The following is a 20,062-nucleotide window of genomic DNA, read 5'->3' on the forward strand; positions in this document are numbered from 1 at the left end:
GGTTCATTTTTTTTTTCTACTAGATATCATTTCAAAGTGGGTTTTCTGAGAATGTTACACTCATGCATGCTCATTCTAAAGGAAATTAGGTATATAATTCCCATTCTCATGTTTGAAAATGCTGAGAATTGTAACCAAAATTCCAACATATGATTTCTGAAGTAAAACGAGTCAAAACTTGTTCAATTTTATAATAATAGCCTTATTATGTTTCAAAATTGTTCACACTTAAATAACTGAAATAGTATTTTCAATTTATAATGAGGTAATTTGATCATAAAGACCTACAATAAATGTATTTTACAATAAGAATAGCAAACTTACAAGGTAATACATTTGGAAGAGTGTGCTTTCTAAACATGAGAACTAAATCTCATACTCAGTGTCTCATCCTCAACAAATGAAACGGTGCCCCTCACATAAACGGTGTATGTATTATAGGTGAAATTATTTGTAACATAAGAAAAAAATATTAGAACTTAGGAAGCTCCTCAAGGGTAGTGAGATGAGCTGTCTTTGTACTAATGGAAGAACACGTTCAGATGAGAGAGAAGAGTTAATCAAAAGGCTACGGCCTCCTAACTCAACCGTGGCATTCATTTCACCATTAATGACTTTTCCAGTTGTAGTTCAATTCACCTTAAATACAGTTGAGACTTGAGGAGCTGCAGCATTCTTTGGTGCTGTATTTTCCTTTTTTCTCTTTTTTTAATTCTCATGGGAACAAATTTTATTATTTGTTTATTTTCATGCATGAATATTTGAGTATTTTTTTAGGTATATATATGTGCACACACACAAAACAAGGCCAACCAGTGGCAGCCACATAGAGGCTGAAGAAGTAGCTACCAGCTTCTTCAGTGAGTGCTTTTCTGAGACCTTTGTCTGCTGCTTTCTAATGGCTTTGGTTGGGGCACTAGTGAAGCTCTTTCTGTTTTTGGCTTTATATTTCATCACCAACTTACTCTCTTCTTGTCAAGGTTCTTTTGCTTCCTCTCACTTCCTCTACCTCCTCTGGTTTCATCTCTCTCTCTCTCTCTCCCCATTCTCTCTTGCTCTGTTTATATTTTTTTTGGGTTTACTTAATGAGTTTTAGAAGTTTTTTAGTCTAAGTCAATGGGATAAGAATTGTGAAATCTGAAATTAAAAATGACTTTTTCTTGGAGGGAAATCTAATTGGCTCAGATGGCTCCTTATTTCTTTTTCTCTTTAATTTCACCTTTATGTGGGTCAAATTTGCTTAATTTTGCTATGGAACTTTTTGGTTTTTTGGAGCTTGTTTGTGTTGCATTAGTGATGATGCTTCAATCATGTGTTGCCAGGGTACCACATACAACAAGTAGAAAATGTGGTATGTGGCCTTTTCTAAAGGCCTAATATTCAAATTTTTCCACTGATCAACACCTTTGGACTAACAGACAGACTACTTGTACCTTCAAGTACTATTTTGTTCTGGTTTTAACTTTATTCATAAGATCCCTCTTTCCTTTGGCTATATGCAGCAATTTTTATTTTATTTTATTCCTTCTTTCTTTTCCCACTTGGAAAAACAAGCACAAGAAATCAGGGAATTGAGAAGTTTCTGTTTGGCTAGTGCTATAAATTGAAAAATTGACATGAAAATCTGAATTTTATGCAGGTAAGGAGACCAATTTCTATGAATTTAGGTATCCATTCATCAAAAGAGCAAGCTCTTTCGCATCTGTATCATCATCCTCATCAAGTGGTCACAACAATGCCTATGACTACATAGTAGTGGGGGGTGGCACAGCAGGGTGTCCTTTGGCTGCAACCCTCTCCAAGAATTTCAAGGTCTTGGTGCTTGAAAGAGGGGGTGTTCCTTTTGCCAATTCCAATGTCTCATTTCTGCAGAACTTCCACATTGCCTTGGAAGACACTTCACCCACTTCTGCCTCCCAACCCTTCATTTCCACAGATGGGGTCATTAATACAAGGGCAAGGATTTTGGGTGGTGCCAGTTGCATCAATGCTGGCTTCTATACTAGAGCAAGCACAAGGTATGGTGATGAACATCATTTTTTCTTGGAATGCGAGAAATTAGTTAATGTCTCCAATTATAAGTACATACAGAGAGGCCTTTTTCTGGGGAAAAGACAGAGGAAATGGGGTTTGTTTTGTGGGTTTTGGTGGGGTATTTAGTTACTAACAAAGTTTAATTAGTTGAAGGAGAGTACTAAAACAGAGTAAACAAACCAAGGATTCATGATTATTTTTTAATACTTTTTCTGGGTGTAGGATTGAGTATTTGAGTGCAGAGCTGAGTTACACGGTGTGTAAATTAGTTTTAGGCTTCAAATTTGCAACTTGTGGAAGAAGTAATTAAATTAGGTTTATTACATACATGTTTAATTGTGGCCAAATAAATATAGTACTTTGCAATAGGTAAGCATTGATTTGGACACTTAATGCATTTCTTCCCTTCCACCACCCCACCACCCATTATTGTTTTTGTTTCTGCTTGTGCTTTACTGTTTATAACAAAAATAATTAATTTAGAAAACATGAGTTATGTCCTATCACATTAATTATCTTGATATTTTCTTGATGCTTATTAGAATTATCTAATTTTAGAAAGGAAAAGTCATCATCTGCCAAAAAGAATATAGCCTAGATGTTGATGGCTCTTAATGAAGTAACACATCAATGCTTAAACAAAAATGTGTGCCTTGAAAACAAACCCAAATGGTAAATTGGAACTATAATTATTTCATTAAGGTTCCATGTATGGGTAGTGAGTTAGTGGCCATATGATATTCATGACAATGCATGTGCCATTGTATTCTATAAAAAGAAAATTTATAATTTCATCTTTTTTTTGCTTTCTTTTTCCTCCTTCTATTAAATGCTAGTTGTGTGTGGCCCATATTCTAAGTTGAAATTCTTTAAAGGAGGTGATTAGGTACTGATTCTTTAGACCATAAGAGTGTAACATTTAAGGCAGCCATAATGTGAGTCATGTGACGACCTCCCACTTAATTCAAATGGTCCATGGGGTTACAAGAACAACACAACATATGACCTACACCTACCTGTATCACTGCATGACTTTGCAGTGTTAACCCTACCTACCCCATGTTTCTGTCTCTGACCACAAAAGAAAGAAATAAAAGAAAATTCATCTGGCACAGTGATCAACTCTTTTTTTTTTTTTTTTTTGGAGGTTGGAAATTTACAGAACACTCTGATGTATTCGATCACATAATTAGGTGATTAAATAATTTTATATTTGCTTAATTTTCTGCAAAAATAAATCTTATGATAATGACTTAAAAAATGGATGATTCAGATTATGGTACTTCTTAAGCAAAGTCATATAGAAAGAATTGTGGTCATGCAAAAAGATTGGATATGCTTGCTTAATTTTTGTCACACCCTAAACCCAATCCAAAACCAAACCTTCCTAAAAAATGGAAATAGAGCACAGACTTCCTTTGTCTAATGTTGAAGCTATATATTGTGGCACGCAGGTTTATAAAGAGTGTGGGATGGGATGAGAAGCTAGTAAATGAGTCCTACCCATGGGTTGAAAAGCAAGTTGTTCACCAGCCTAAGCTTGCTCCATGGCAGATGGCACTGAGGGACAGTCTTCTGGATGTTGGAGTTTCACCCTTTAATGGGTTCACCTATGATCACATGTATGGGACCAAAGTTGGTGGAACCATTTTTGACAGATTTGGTCGTCGTCACTCTGCTGCTGAGCTTCTGTCTTCTGGAAACCCTCGGAAGCTTACTGTCTTGGTTTATGCCACAGTTCAAAAGATTGTTTTTGACACATCAGGTAATGCTAACATCTAAAGCTGCAAGTTGATTAGTCACACCATTTGGATGACAATGATGCATAGTGAAGCAAATGTTGCGGACCAAATCAAATCCCTTTAACATGACTTGAAGGGATTTTGGTTGTGAAAACGAAGCTCATTAGCATCATTTGGTTGACTCCAAAGGTTTTCGGTTTTGATCAAAATCGACACCCTTTGGAGCCAACCTAATGGGCTCTGGTTTAGAAACCAAAACCCCTTCGAGCCTTAGCCAAGGAGGTTTTGGAAACTAAAACAAAGTTCTAGATAATCTCTTGGCACCAATTAATTGTCAATCCACATTTTGACAATTTAAGCTTTTTAAGTTCTTAGATTTAGTGATTTACCAGCAGAGTGTTTTTTATCATTAATACAGGGAAGAGACCCAAGGCAGTGGGAGTTATCTTTAAAGATGAAAAGGGGAGTCAGCATCAAGCATTTCTTGCTGATAAGCCCCAGAGTGAAGTAATATTGTCTAGCGGAGCTATTGGAAGCCCTCAAATGCTGTTGCTAAGTGGTATTGGACCCAAAGCTGACCTTGAAAAGTTGAACATTCCAGTGGTGCTTGATAATGAGCATGTTGGGAAAGGCATGGCTGATAATCCAATGAATGCAGTGTTTGTCCCTAGCAATAGAGCAGAGAAGCAGACACTAATTCAAACTGTAGGGATTACCAAGATGGGTGTGTACATTGAAGCTAGCAGTGGATTTGCGCAGTCCAAGGATAGCATTCAATGCAACCATGGAATCATGTCAGCTGAGGTAAGAAGTCACATATATAGTACTACTTCTTCCCCAAAAAAGTCAAACCCAAGTTTGAGGTATTGATATTAGGAATTCTTGATTTTTCTACCGTATAGGGATATGCACACGCAAAAATGTTATGAATCCACCCTATCATCCGTACAGTGCGTCTAATGTTTGATAATGATGCTCAAGCCTTTTGTGTGATATGATCTGCAGATTGGACAGCTATCTACTATTCCCCCAAAGCAAAGAACACTCGAAGCCATTCAAGCTTACATCAGAGGCAAGAAAAATTTGCCCCATGAGACATTCAAAGGAGGCTTCATTCTAGAAAAGATTGCCAGGCCAATTTCCCAAGGGGACCTTAGCTTGATCAACACCAATGTTGATGATAACCCCTCTGTCACCTTCAATTACTTCAGCCACCCTTATGATCTTCAACGCTGCGTTGATGGAATTCGAATGGCTGCCAAGGTTGTGCAATCGGAACATTTCACGAACTACACAAGATGTGACAAGCAGACTGTGGAGATGCTGCTTAACATGAGTGTGAAGGCCAATGTCAACCTTATACCTAAGCAGATCAATGACACAAAGTCCCTGGAGCAGTTCTGCAGGGACACTGTGATCACTATTTGGCACTACCATGGGGGGTGCCATGTGGGCACAGTGGTTAGCCCTGAGCACAAGGTTCTTGGTGTAGACAGGGTCAGGGTTGTTGATGGTTCAACATTTTCTGAATCCCCAGGGACTAATCCTCAAGCCACAGTCATGATGATGGGCAGGTATACATAGATGATTATATCATAACAATATGTTTATTGGGTAAAATCTTCATCTTCTTAGAAAGAAAAAGAATTGAAATTGATTTGTTGATGTTAATATAAATGTCTTGTTCGTTATGCAGGTACATGGGAGTGAAGATCTTGAGAAAGAGATTGGGAAGAGCAGCTGGTATATAATATCAGGAAATAAGGCCTTGCTAGTTAGTAGGAGGATAACTATAAGAGTGACTGAGGCTTAGTTGAAAGAGTGTGATGTAATTTAGTTGATTTGATTCATAGCAAGCTGTAATGTGTAGAAAATGGCTTGGGCTTGCCTTGGGAAATGAATATTTCTTTGTTTGTTTGTATTTAGTCTATAATCTTAACTATTTAGTCAAACAATCTTTTTTCAAAAAAAAAACCTTCTGTTTGCTAGCAAGGAAACTAAGAAAATAACTTCAATTTATTTTAAATGGTTTTTTATTCAAAAATTAGCATTCAGGCTTTATTAGTATTATTTTTTACTACAGGAGGGAGATGCAAATTTGGATCTCTCATTCTCTCCCAACAAAATAGAAGGAATACCACTAAACCAATAATTAGTTGGTAGGCTTTAAATATTAAAGAGTGTCATCAACTCAGATTTTAATAGATTTTAAAATCTATAAAATTCAACAAAATCCAAGGGAATTGGCGGAATTCTCATGAAATTTGTTATGTATAAAAAATTCATCCAAATCCATCTAAATCTATTAAAATTCATCATTTAATAAAATCCATGAGTTTTTTAGGACACTTGAATTTTATTGAAATTCATTAAAATCCAAGTTGGAGACACTTTGATTTCTTTGAAATCCATTAAAATTCTAATTGAGGACACCTAGATTTCATTGGACTTTCAAATCCATTAAAATCTAAGTTTGGACACCTCCTAAGATACTTATGTTAAAACTTATATTTCATAAACTTCAGGGTAAGAACTCAAATCCAATTCCCTTATTTTAAATCATTTCATCAAGATGAACCTTAATTTGTTCATGAGATTTGAATCCTTCTCATAAGCACATTAAATTGTTGTCTACTAATTCATCTCTTTTAGTTTCAAACATTCCTTTATGTTTTTGTCCCCCTTTTCTAGATAATACTAATAAGAATGCACACTGAAACAATTTCTTGGAAGAATGGCTTTTATAGGAGTATCCAGAATTTGTGGACTGAGGTGGGTAGGCTGGGGCTTTAGATGTAAATTATTTTTAGTGGGCTCAGTTGGGCTATAGCGCAGCTTACACTGAAGCCAGCCCAAGTTAGAGAGTTCGGAAAAATGTTGAGAAAATAGTTAGGGTTCTATAACACCTTTATATTTATAATGGTAAATCTAATTTTCAACTCTATAAGGCATTGCACAGAAAATAAAACAAACACAAATATAGCTTGGAATTGAATAGCTCTTTATGTGGTTCAAGGGCCATAAGCAAAATTTAAGGAGATCATGGCCATAATTTCAATGAAAACCCATGTTCACTCATACTGCCTCTAGACAAACTTCTAAGTCTCTGCCAAAACTGCCTTCTCCTCCCAGTCCTCAAAGGCCCTGAACTAGAGTACCTCCTAAAGGACCCAAATTCCTGCCCCTCAAGTTCCACAGATGCACTTAACAAATCTGATGTTGAGGGTATCTTGGTGTCATGGCCAGCATCAAAAACAGGCAGCTGCTGTTGTGACTCTTCCATATCATCACAATCCATATGAATGTTAAGATCATCTTGGCCACAACTAGTTGAACCCCCCACTTCTTGTCTTTCTCTGAACTCGCTACATACTAGCTTTAAGGCCTGCACAACCTCGCCCATGAAAGGGCGGTGAGATACCTCTGGTTGTATGCACATTGAAGCAATTGCTGCTACCTTGGCCACACTATCCCATGAGATCATATCAGACTTTATGGTTGGGTCTATTATTGCTTCTAGCCCCTCCTTGCTTGTGAGGAGCGGACGTGCCCAAGCAACAAGGTTTTCTTGACCTGGAGGTTGTGACAGGTCCACTGGCTTTCTTCCTGTTAGGAGCTCAAGAAGGACTACACCATAGCTGTAAACATCACTTTTCACTAGAAGATGACCGGTCATTGCGTACTCTGGAGCTAAGTAACTGCAACAGGAATGAGGGTAAGTTCATGTGTATAAAACTAGTTAAGTTAATGTGTATGTATATAATATGTATGTATGCATGCATGAGTAATGTTATATTATCAGACAGTTTGACATGTTATGTGTAGACAATTTAGACATGTTCTATTAACAATTTGGTAATATAACATGTCTAAGCTGTCTGACAAGAGAACATTTTCCCTTGTATAATAATATATATGCAACTGGATTTGCAAGACCCTAGAAGTGAGAAAAATGAGGATACTTGATTTTAAATAAGTTCATACCCAAAAGTTCCCATAACATGTGTTGAAATATGTCTTTTTCCCTCCGCTAATGCTGCTCTAGCTAATCCAAAATCTGAAACCTTGGGTGTGAAATCATATTCCAACAAGATGTTGCTGGCCTTGAAATCACGATGTATAACACGTGGATTTGAGTCTTCGTGGAGATAAGCTAAGCCCCGAGCTGCGCCGAGGGCAATCTTTATTCTAGCATCCCAGTCAAGTGGATCAGTTTCCTTGTCAACACCTGAGAGAACACAAGAAGAAGCCATTCATGATTCAAAGCTTAAATGTTAAAAGATATAAGCACCTGAATATCTAACATTTCAATCAAGCAAATGTTGAAGTATTGGGCATAGATACTTGTAGTTGAGCTTGTATCTACCATGTAAATGGGATTCAACACTTCCATTTGGAACGAGTTCGTAGACCAAGCAGCGAGTATGGGCCTCTGCGCAGATACCAATCAATTTAACCAAATTTCTATGGTGAAGACGGCTAAGCATCTCAACTTCAGCCAAGAATTCGCGGCCACCATGATGATCATCTCGCTTGAGAACCTTCACAGCCACCTCTCTTCCATCCTCTAAAATGCCACTGTACACAAGCCCGAAACCACCTTCTCCAAGTATCCTTGAAGCATCAAAATTATTAGTGGCTCTCTCTATGTCATTCAAAGTGAAGGTCTTAGCAGATCCGGTATAAGTCAGTGTGCCAGAACTGAAAGACATTGATCCAGAGCCACGCATGCTTCCAAACATCGTTGACCTGGGAGGCTCTGTTGAGAGTATATGATGTTATTATTTTTTAGTCAACTGTGAATAACCCCAAGAGATCAATAAAAATCACAGCTGCTTCTAAAGAAATTTTGATCAAGAAACAAATAATAAAAAAAAAAATTCCATTAACATCTCCCAATAGATTATATATAGTTGTGCAAATTTGCATGCTCACAAAAAAATCAGCATCTTAAGCTTATAATGTGTAAACTGCCTTATGGTCTAGGAGAACTTGGTTACATTGCTAGTACCTGAGAGTTTTGTAGGAGAGGATGTTAAAGCTTGTGGAAAATTTCCCTGTTGATGGACGTGAGATCCACATTTCAACAACAAAAGCCAAACAACTCCCATGCATAAAAGAAAGACTGTGAAAGATGATAGAACAATCACAGCAATCATACTTCCTCTGAATCCATTACTTTTTCTCCTTGGCACATCAACTCCTAAAGGTTTGACTATCCCCCCATTGTCGTTTTGGCCAGTGTATGGTCCGTCATCTATAGTAGAAATGCTTGAAGGTGCTGAAGGGGGAGAAGGTGGAAGACCTGTACAGGTGCAAGAATTTCAGAAGTTAAGGGAGATACCTATTGGCAGATAAACATAATTCTATCAGCAGGCTTGTTATTGTAACAAAGAGAGGTTATAAGAACTGTATCAACTGCTAGAAAAGCATGGTGCATGCTTCTTTAGAATTAGTTCAACAACCAAAGCTCTGATGCCATTTAGATTGAAGATGCCATAAATACCCATACCATAGCGCAGAACATTATTATCAAAGATTGACAAGAAGTAAACAAATTTTGAAGTCAACCAAAGCATATCAAGAAGTCAAGGATTGCTGTATAACCTGGATAGTGAACATAAAATACTTCATAATCACCAAAGAGGGAAGCCTTTATAGAAACCTGTCTGCGCCAAAATTTCTCATAGATTAGAAATGCATTAGTGCCATCAAATTTTGCTCCTATAGGCACCAAGTTAATGAGGACAGTGCTTTTTTCTAGTTGCTGACTAGCTGCATCTGCTCCCACAATGCGAACTTGGCTATGGTTTAGTGCAACACTGGCTGCAATTTCCTCAGCCAGCTCTGAAACTAAAGGAAAGAATGTGTATATTGCAACACCTAGTTGGAGTTTAACTTGAATTGGCCACACACAACCACAGGTGGACCCTGGAGGTGTATATGTTAATGGCTCTGTGCATGTAACTGACGAACAATCTACAAGTATGAGTAAACAGAGTTGACATTTTTTGCAAGAAAAAAATGTGAATTATTATCAAATCAAATGGAAATGCAGAGTGTATATGTAATGTACCTTCATTGGGAGGTGGAGGTGGTAGTGCCAAAATTGGTGATGGTGGTGAGGTCTTTTCCCTCTTCAGGGAAGAACCCACAGGAGAAATTGTAGGTGGAAAAATGGGCACTAGAAGAGACCAAAAAAAAACCACAATTTAATCCATATCAGTAGTTAGGTAAATGAAGTAAGGATTCTTTGGTTAAAGCTACCAAAACTTAAGTGAGGGTGAGGCTTCCCATACTATTATAGTGGCTTTTGGGAGTTGTTGGTGATGATGCAGGTGCAGCCCAGCTCCTTGATGAAGAGAAAGGAGATTGAGAAGGGGAGACTGAAGGGCCTATACATTTCATTAAATGGTCTTAACATATAAACATTTGAATGATCTCAACATTAAAGAACAAAGAACTGTATATATATAATAGGCACATTTTGTTCGAGATTTGAACCTTGTTGACTGTAAGCGCGTGGATGAATCTGATAAGTTGGTTCTGGAGCAGAGCTATGAAACTTGTTGCTTGCATGATGATGTTTGTGATATTTGACTAAAGGAGAAGATATAGGACCATGCACCCATTTTTTTACAGGACCTCCAGAAGATGACACAGAAGGTGGAAGTGCAATACTTGAAGGCCTTATGGCATCATGAGGATGGGTGGCTATAACAAGAAAAATTAATAATTATTGAGAGTTATACGCACAACTTTCTGCTTTGCTAGTTCAAAGTTGGCAACTAAAACTGCTATAGACTCCCTGTTACCTTTGGGAGGTGGAGCTACTAATTTTCCATGTCTTTTCCAGCCAAAGCTGAGGGGAGACTTGGGAGAGATGGTATGGTCTGTGGCATAGGAAAACATCAGTCCAAAAAATAATTACCCACAACCAATTCTCAAGGAGGTATTATTATATATATACAAATTACATAAATCAGTCAACTGTATAAAAGAGGATAAAATATAGACAAATGCCTAAACATGTCCATAATCAGCATACAAATAGGTCATGTGATAAATATACTAAGGGGAGGATCTAGCAAATGGTCATGACCTCTCTTCTTATCAGTGGTTCATTAAGTTAAAACCAACAATTTGAATACCATAGAACAAGCAGTCTACATTGAAGTGGCTCTTAGACAGTGAACTTCAAACTAATGAACACATATATTCTCTTTTGGGTAAATGAAGCATTATTAAGAGGTAACAGCTTTTTGCTCATAGATAAAATCTTTTCTACATTGACAAAATTTAAAATGTTGATATTTCAAATCTTCACCTTTTATAAAAATGAAAAAATAAATTAAATAATTACTTAATTTGTGCTTCAGGAATTCTTCTCATATATTACTGATGTTGGTTTGGCAATAACTGTTCCTGCTCAAAATAAAAAGCAAGTACATGGCACAGCTCAGGGCAAGCTGTGAATTTTGGATTATGCACCCTTCACTATTACACTCACTGACTTGTGGAACAACCACAAAATGAATAGGCATTAAAGTACCCGTTGAGTACATAATTTAACTTCATAATTTTGATCATTTTCAAAATTAAGAAAAAAAAAAATAGACAATGACCTGTTGAAGTAGCCTAGGATTTTCTGATTGAACTCAAGAACTTCCGAGTGATGAAAAACTGACAATTATATAGTTAAGGGCACTCCAAACCCCATTGCAAGTGATCCAATTGATAACAGACTGAAACACTTACTTCCCTTATTTCTTGATCACAGAAACACTTACTTCAGAGAACCCAGATCCTCAAATTTATTAAAAATTTAAAATTGATGAAGACCAAAAATGCATTCAGTCATATTGTAATGGATCAAACATAAAGTGTAAAAAACCAACTCAAACACCAAAACTCAAACTTATTACCTGCAGATCCATGAAATGGCAAAATACCCGCAATTAAGCACATTTGCATAAGCAGCAGATTCTGTGGCAACCCCATTTCATTACCAGAGAGGCTGGAGCTCAATTCTCAAGATCTCTCAGCTCTCCTTCAACAACACCCTGAAGCAAAACATGGATATAACTTAAATGAAGCAACCGTCAGGTTAGTTGAGATTACAGAAGCAGACCCACATATAGTACCACAAAAGCAATGAGAGACATTTCAGTGAAACTGCAAGAATGGGTTAGGTGGGAAGAACCCAAGTGCTGTCCTTTTGAGACTAAGCTCTTGAATTTGGAAAGTTTAGAGAGTTCTAATGAAATGGCCTTTTTTGTTATTATAGGTGATTAAAGGTTGCTGGAAGTGACTGGTCAAAAAAAAAAAAAAAGGTTGCTGGAAGTGATCAAGCAAAAAGCAGCACAGTGTACACTTAAAAACTTAAAAGAGCTAACAAGTCCAAGTAGGAAACTGTTAGTGAGAGAGTTGGTGGAGTTGTGGAAGAGAGAGAGTGAGTGTTCCAAGAGTAACAAAATTGTAATATCTTGTTTGAAAGTATCTATCAGTGTGGATTGTTTAATATATATGGAAATGCTTGATTTCAATGATTCTTGATTAGTTTGAAATTTACACAAAACGTCTAACTTTTCATTATTATCAGATATCTAACATATTATTGGTCAAAAAAAAAAAAAAAGATATCTAACATATTATTGTATGAAAGTGAATAACACTATCTTTCAAATGTGATTAATGTACTACATGCCAGTGGTCCAATGGTTTTGTTTAGGTGCTTCATTATAGAAGACCATTGTATATAATCACATTTTATATATCTAACATGAAAGTTCGTTTATGAAGATCATATTCCATATCTCATTGAACCAAAATTTGCTAAATGACATATTGTGAGGTTCGATTTTATGTCCCACATGACCCCACCACCACATGCATATAATGTGACAAACCTACTCATGGTGTCAACATTTGACAATTCAATGCGACTATGAGCTGAGCTACTAAGAATGAAGAATTCCAAAGTGTTCAAAACAAATTGAAATCCCAAACAACAAAATGTGGAATCAGATACATATTGATGTCTACTTGTGGATGGTAATAGATGGGTGTTTCCATCAGCAACAAGCCCAAAAGATTTGGTGGTTGCTTCGGAATATGGAGTGTTAGGCCATGCCCACCACCTTTCCCTTTACATAATCAGAGTCATGCTATTTTTTAGAAAATTATTTTATATTGAAATTATAAAATTTTGTGTTACAATATATAATGTCATCAGAACAACTGTTTTTGCATGTCTAACTCAAGTCATGTCACACATTAAAATAATGTACTGAAATTATATCTCATATAAAACATATAAAATTTTGTATTATAATATATAATGTCATGAAGAGACAGACTCTAATGCGGATGAACAGTAAATAAGTATGAATATTGGTGCCAATAATATGAACACTGTATCGATACATTATCAATTGACTGCCAGCACATTTCGATTTCATGTATCGACACAATATCTACGTCCACATTCATATTTATTTACTGTTCTCTTCGTCACGTTAAAGCCTATCCATGTCATGAATTTGGAGAGATATAATCTCAAGCAATCAAATTACGCAGGCAATTACATTCACTCACCAGATATGAGTCTAAGTCTCTCACATCTGTCGGTGAAAATTGACTGTGTCAGTCAGTGTTGGCCATCATCACGTACAAGTTTCCCTATTTCTCTCAATCCCTTGTGTCCATATTGTCAATTATATTTACATATTGATATGGAAATCAAATAACTTGTGAGTTGTGGCCATGAAGCTTACACCTCACGCAACAAGACATTGTGCTTGCCATTTTCTATAGTGGTTGTCAATATCAACCAAAGATTAGGCTTTGTCTAATTGGACCCCTAACTGGCTAACTTAGCATTAACCACCAAAAACATTATTAATTTTTCTTTGGCATTGACACTAAAAGTTCTTCATGATAGTATATGATTGAAACACGGCTTTAGTTCTTTTGGACTGAGCTGGTTTTGAAACTTCTGCTTTTCCAAACTCGTTAGGTTGCTTTTCTTTCTAATTGAAACCAGTGTGCTTTAATTAGAAGCCCAAAATAAGAATGAATATTAAGTCAAATTCCAACCGGTCTAAAATTAAAATATAAATTCAAACTGTTCATTGAGCACTTGGTAGGACTTGTCGAGCACTTGGCAGATACAGATACATCTGAAACTTAAAACATGCATCTGCAACCTAAAAATATATATTTGTAATCTAAAAAAGACATATACAAGCTAAAAAGATGCATCTATAACTTAAAAAGTGTGTAGATGCATAGTGCATCTGCATGCACCGAGTGCTCGGTGTGTCGAGCCCTCTGCAAGCTACTGAGTGCTCGATAGCTTGTTTTTGGCGTCTAGACTCACGCACGCGAATTATATTAGGCCTTAACTTAATTTTTTAATTAGTTGAGTTTATAGTTAAAAATATTTCTTTTTTTGACCAAATAGTTAAAAATATTTCAAAACTGAATTTATGAGTAATTTATTATTAAAAGTAATCGTTTATAGAGTCAATCTTGCTTTTGGATCCATTTCCTTTCGGGTTGGGTTGGTGAGTTTAAGCGGTTTGAGCCTAAGCCCAATTTTCCCTAATTTTTGAGCCCAATGTGCAATTCTTACAGTGGCATTCTTTGCAAACCCATAATTTGTTATGCACACCCAATTACTCATTACACTCATATCTCATATTTGAATTTTGAAATTTGCTCGGATATACCAAACCACTTTTAAAAATATTTCAAGTCTAATCTTTAGCAAATAGGGTTAGGTATAATTAAAGCTTGGATTGATTTTTTTTTTTTTTTTTTTTGTCAAAGCTTGGATTGATTCACTGTGGGAGGAACCACAATATTTTTGACAGGCAACAAATCATGCAAGACATGTGAAAAATAAAAATAAAAATTAATAAATGTGAAATAAAATACAAGAGAAACTTCCTTATAACAAGGATATAGCTGATTTAGTATCTCAATCCAATAACATGATGATAAAAACTATCTCAAAATTATGACACATATGCTTTTATATTTCATCACATAAAAATTTCTCCAATTTCAAGACATAAATTATCTCTTAGAATGCTAAGTTAACCCATATTCCTGTTATAGGTAAGTTTTTCTCATAAAATACATATAAGTTTTGAATTACATCAAGTTCGATGGTAATTGGTTATAAATTACATAATCCATCATTTGACGTGACATAATTGGATTTCTTACCAAGCAATCCGATTTCTCTTTCTTTTAATGTTGAATCTAACCCAACTTATATCGAATGGGTCGATCAATCAGGTTGAGCTTAAAAATTTTCAGCCTTTGGGCACTTGAATATTTATACTGTTAACCATATATATCAAACAAATGGAGGCAATTGTTCATGATACTAGATAGAGCCTATCTTTGAGGCATTTTTTTTTTTTTCTAATGTACATACATCGATATGACTTATGAGCTTTAATTTGCTGATAAAAACCTTCACTAGTTCTTTTGGCAAGAAATGCCTCCACGTTGAAATTACTACCTATTGATTTGGATTATGATACTTTTTATGTGTTGGTCTGCATTTTATAACGAAACTTTCCCATCATTTGTCAAACAAAAAGAAATAAAATATTACAACAAGAAGACACTTACCTACTATATATCCCTCATCTGGCACTGGTTGTCATTAAGTTCAGCTAACCACTTGCTTAATTATGTGCTGACAACTTGCTTAATTATGTGCTAACCACTTGATCGAGGTTAGTAGAATATCATTATTCACTAATTGTGTTTTAATCCCAGATCCATCTTTAACTCCTAAGTATACTTTGCCAACAACAAAGATTTATTTTATTTTTTTTCGAGAACCAAAGAGTACTTCATTTATTCAAGTAGCAAGGTCTGCAGGCACACCTCAGAGAGCCAAGGAGGCACCTCATGAAGCCATACCACAAAGATTTGACTCACATTTTTTTTTTGGCCAAGAATCACATTGTTTTAGTTGCGATATATGCTATTTAATTACTATGCCATTGATGGGACATATAATAGACTAATTAAAGTTTAGCTGTGGATCAATAAAAAGGTTAGACTTCGCAAACAAGTGATGGCTATGGTCCTAACAGTTCCTTAAAATTAGAAAGGTGTATGAGATACCAAACATTTCTTAGCTTTTTCTTAGATAGATCATCTTGGATATGATATGTGTTGGATATGATTACAATAGAAAGAGATAAAATGGGGTATATGAAAATATGAAATGAAATTGGTAAATTGAAAATGTTGTTCAGATTCGCAATATAACATGTCTGATTGTTGGAAAAAAAAAAAAAAAAAAAAAACCTTACTCATATATAATATTATTTTAAATTTGGAATGTGAAAATTATTAGGCATAAGTATAAATTAATGCCATTAAATAGAACAAGAAAAAATTGTTATGGGGCTTAGAAAAGTAGGGGGAGAGAAAGTGTTGCACCACCAAACGGTCCAAACCCATAGACTTGGCGTAAAGTTTGGCCAAACACTAATGACAACAAAGGGGGAAAAAGAAATAAGAAGAAGAATATGAACCCTCAGTTATATGAGAACTGTCGGTGGAAAATTAGGCAAATTTATGTTGGGATCAAGTGTCTAAATCAAATTAAGGGGAGAATCTGGGTTCATGAATGCAATTTAAAGAAGATAGTTTAATTAGAAGAAGGAAAACAAAAGTTGGCAAGTCCATGGTTTTAATTACTTGTTGATTTTCAGGCAAAAAAACAAACAGAGGTAATTTTTTATTCAGTTAAAAAGTTGGAAAACAGTGTAAGCAGATGAATGTTTAACGGTGTAATCAGCAATGCAAGTCATGTATCGGAAATTTGTATCTCTTAAAATATTGTATTTGTATATGTGAGTAATAGACTATTTATTAGAACTCTGGAAGAGTTGGTTTAGGGGTGTAGCTGTATAGTCAGACAGACAGCAAGAGAGCCAGGCAGGCAGCAAGGCACTTAAATTCGAGTTTTCAGTTCGACCCTTAGAGCTAGACAGTAAGGAAGATAAAATCTTTTGTGAATTTCCTAAGCTCGCGTGAATTGTCTGTCTTTGATTATCCAAGAAATTAGTTTGATGCGCGAAAGGTGACTCAGGATATATTCGGTTACCAAAAAAAGACTACTTATTAAATTTATAATATTTTTTAAAGAAGAAAAATTTAAGTGGTTATCAAATATAATTCACCAAATGTAAATATTTATAACTCGAATTGTCTGAAAATCATATTTATTTTATTCTTGGTAATTTCGTATTTTGGGTAATACAAAAAAAGAATCTAATTAATTTGACCCATTAATGTGTGAATTAAGAAAACAATAAGCACGTCATGGCCAGATAGATAATGTTAAACAAAGGAAATAAGGTGAGGAATCAATTAATTAGGTGGTCACTGACTTCCATTGTGTCAATCAAAAAATGATATTTTTTTGGGAAAAGAATAAAAAAATGATTGGGGAAATGTAAAGCCAAGAAGTTGGCATCGGTTGCAAGTTGCAAGTATTGCTACTGCCCTTGGTTTCCTTGTTCAAAAATTAAAAAAACATAAAACCAGTGCCGATGGGATTCTATATGCTAATATGCTTCCAATATCTCTAATACTAGTGTTAGCAACTATATATTATTCTACAGTTATCAGCTAATCTTGTAACAAAAAAAATAAACTAATGTGATTTTTGGTATGTGCTTCCACCTTGAATAAATTTGGTTACAAGTTACAACCGAATTGTGCTGGGTAGCGGATTCATATAGATCCCCTACTAATTCTTATCTAATAATAATATTATCTTCAACTTAATTATTTCAGTAATTATGATTTGGCAGGTTTAAGAAACAAATTAGATGTTGTTTTTCTCAAAAAATGTCGAAACTATTAGTAGTGAATAACCCAACTTATTTAATTGTTATGTTATCTTTCTAATTTCATTACACTTATAACTTATTGTTCGTATGATTAGACATCTGGGCATAACGACAAGTCACACAAGGCTTAACATCATGTCGTTTGGGCCTAGACCCAAAAGCTAAGCCCCCGCTAGGCTCCGGCCTCCTAGGCCTTGACCCACTAGGCTCCGGCCTCATGGGCTCCGGCCCCTTGGGCCCCGGCCTCTTAGGCTCCGGCAATCTAAGCTCCAGCCTCCTAGGCCCCGACCCGTGTCAACTCACTCGGATCCTCAAGACCGGTGACACGTGGCGCTCCTACAGTGCAAGTCATCACAAGGGACACGTGTCATCACCGGATTGGTTGACGCTCTTCCAAAGGTATTATAAAAGAGGTACCTTCTTGTCACAAAAGGGGAACTGAAATCATTATTATACTATTCACTCACTCTGCTCTCAGATCTCTCTGAACACTGACTTGAGCGTCGGAGGAGCTTTGGCCGGCACCACACCGGTGTCCTTCCCGCTCACTTTTGTGTACTTGCGCAGGGTGCTTTGGATATCATTCTCTCTCATTACTCACCAGTCGGACCCAGCTACCCGTTCCTGCCCCACTTCGACGTGTCATCCGCTCAGTGGTGGGTCAACGGGCCTACGTGGTTCGACTCGACGTTGACTGCTCTACCATTTTTGAGCATCAACAGTTTGGCGCCGTCTGTGGGAACGTTACAACTTTTCCCCATTGAATTCTCTACCCTCAGTTGAGGTGCAAAAACCTTCCGAGCTTCCGAGCTCCCGGGCTTCCGAGCTTTCTAGCTTCCAAGCTTCCGAGCTTCCGAGCTTCCTAGCTTCCGAGCTTCCTAGCTTCCGAGCTCCCGAGCTTCCTAGCTTCTGAGCTTCCGAGCTTCCGAGCTTCCTAGCTTCCGAGCTTCCGAGCTTCCGAGCTTCCGAGCTTCCTAGCTTCCGAGCCTCCGAGCTTCCGAGCTCCCGAGCTTCCGAGCTTCCTAGCTTCCGAGCATCCGAGCTTCCGAGCTTCCTAGCTTCCGAGCTTCCGAGCTTCCGAGCTTCCGAGCTTCCGAGCTTCCGAGCTCCCGAGCTTCCGAGCTTCCGAGCTTCCGAGCTTCCTAGCTTCCGAGCTTCCGAGCTCCCGAGCTTCCGAGCTTCCTAGCTTCCGAGCTTCCGAGCTTCCGAGCTTCCGAGCTCCCTCCGAGCAACCGAGCCGCCCACTGTGCACAAGCAGTACACTGCAGCACCACCACACAGCCCACTGAAAAATCACGCACAGGCGTTCAGCGCCGAGCCCCTTCACAGCCTCGGCCCGAGCTGAGCAGCAGCACACCCCCCCCAGCGGCGCGACTTCCGAGCTCGGCAGGTCCGGCCCGAGCCCACACCACCCCCCCGAGCCGCGCACCCTCTCAGCTCCTCCGCCCGAGCCCCGAGTCCGGCCCGCGCCCCTCTCCTTCCAAACCGGGTTTCACCTCCGACCCGCGCGAAGTACAGCCCGAGCCGACTTGCGCCGAGCCCAGTCGTCCGCCCCCCGCAACAGCCCCGATCCGAGCTCAAACACTCCGATCCGACCCGCGTGAAGAACAGTCTGGCCCGAGCCCTTCACCCCGACTCGAGCTCACCTGTTCCAGATCCGGCCCGAGCACCACGTGTCCGGCCCGAGCCCTTCAATCCGACCCGAGCAAAGATCCGGGCCACCCTGCTCCTTCGCCGACCCGAATCTCTCTCGAGCCGACCCGAGCCGACCTTGCACAGTCGAGCAACACACCTTCCCACCCGAGCCCTGTTTATCCTTCCTTTGTTTCCACACATCACTCTTTTAGTTCTCTTTCTCGCCAAAAAAAAAAAAAAAAAAAAAAGGCAGCTCTCTCTCTCCTGACATAGTACCCAAAAAAAAAAAGGGAGAGAAGGGGAGAGATGAGGGTGTGGAAATCTTTATATTTATTTATATTTGGGCTCTACCATTTCATGCTAGATTCTCATTTACAAAGGGCGACATCCCACCATTAAAATCGGATGAGATTCACTGGGATTACACGAAGCGTCTACTGCTCGGAGTACAGGGTGATCAGAAACCCAAAAAAAAAAAAAAAAAAAAAAAAAAAAAAAAAAAAAAAAGGATCTTTCATATGTAACCCCCCAAGCTTTCCTACAGTACAGCTTTTCTTGCTCAGGAACTTGGGGGACTTCTAAACAGTATCTTAAGCAGGAACAAGCATGTGGTTACTTGTCGTTCTGCTCGGACTTCTGTGTGTACAAAGTTCCCAACCAAGAAGTATCTTCTGCTCGGAAACTTGGGGGACTTCTGTTCGTATGATTAAACATCTGGGCATAACGACAAGTCACACAAGGCTTAACATCATGTCG

General features: G+C 37.7%; 2 protein-coding genes across 3 annotated transcripts; one reads left to right on the forward strand and one right to left on the reverse strand.

Moving 5' to 3' along the window:
• Positions 1–774: 774 nt before the first annotated feature.
• Positions 775–5,673, forward strand: HTH (Glucose-methanol-choline (GMC) oxidoreductase family protein). The gene is made up of 6 exons (XM_086240655.1): positions 775–980; positions 1,640–2,018; positions 3,489–3,799; positions 4,195–4,580; positions 4,782–5,350; positions 5,473–5,673. The coding sequence occupies exons 1-6, from the start codon at positions 899–901 to the stop codon at positions 5,525–5,527; spliced, it is 1,782 nt and encodes a 593-aa protein (XP_086096781.1). The 5' UTR covers positions 775–898; the 3' UTR covers positions 5,528–5,673.
• A 1,081-nt stretch (positions 5,674–6,754) lies between these two features.
• On the reverse strand, positions 6,755–12,118 carry LOC147287421 (receptor-like serine/threonine-protein kinase ALE2). 2 transcript variants are annotated; one of them, XM_086239686.1, is made up of 11 exons: positions 11,921–12,118; positions 11,702–11,839; positions 10,592–10,669; positions 10,281–10,490; positions 10,076–10,171; positions 9,853–9,960; positions 9,384–9,755; positions 8,788–9,081; positions 8,143–8,535; positions 7,761–8,004; positions 6,755–7,474 (listed from the first exon to the last, which is right to left on the reverse strand). In XM_086239686.1, the coding sequence occupies exons 2-11, from the start codon at positions 11,775–11,777 to the stop codon at positions 6,817–6,819; spliced, it is 2,529 nt and encodes an 842-aa protein (XP_086095812.1). In that variant the 5' UTR covers positions 11,778–11,839; positions 11,921–12,118; the 3' UTR covers positions 6,755–6,816. The 2 variants fall into 2 exon arrangements, with proteins under 2 accessions (XP_086095812.1, XP_086095811.1); XM_086239685.1 differs by having other exon boundaries at positions 11,702–12,118.
• Positions 12,119–20,062: the final 7,944 nt, after the last annotated feature.

The sequence above is a fragment of the Dryas octopetala genome, chromosome 4 (genome assembly GCF_963921425.1).
Source record: "Dryas octopetala chromosome 4, drDryOcto1.1, whole genome shotgun sequence".
Classification (NCBI taxonomy): domain Eukaryota; kingdom Viridiplantae; phylum Streptophyta; class Magnoliopsida; order Rosales; family Rosaceae; genus Dryas; species Dryas octopetala.

Coding starts and splice junctions, on each gene's coding strand:
- HTH (XM_086240655.1), top strand. CDS start 899: ATGGCTTTGGTTGGGGCACTAGTGAAGCTCTTTCTGTTTTTGGCTTTA. Junction 3,800..4,194: donor GATTGTTTTTGACACATCAG/GTAATGCTAACA, acceptor TCATTAATACAG/GGAAGAGACCCAAGGCAGTG. Junction 4,581..4,781: donor ATGGAATCATGTCAGCTGAG/GTAAGAAGTCAC, acceptor TATGATCTGCAG/ATTGGACAGCTATCTACTAT.
- LOC147287421 (XM_086239686.1), bottom strand. CDS start 11,777: ATGGGGTTGCCACAGAATCTGCTGCTTATGCAAATGTGCTTAATTGCG. Junction 10,670..11,701: donor GCCATTTCATGGATCTGCAG/GTAATAAGTTTG, acceptor CCTATGCCACAG/ACCATACCATCTCTCCCAAG. Junction 9,961..10,075: donor TCCCAAAAGCCACTATAATA/GTATGGGAAGCC, acceptor GGTCTCTTCTAG/TGCCCATTTTTCCACCTACA.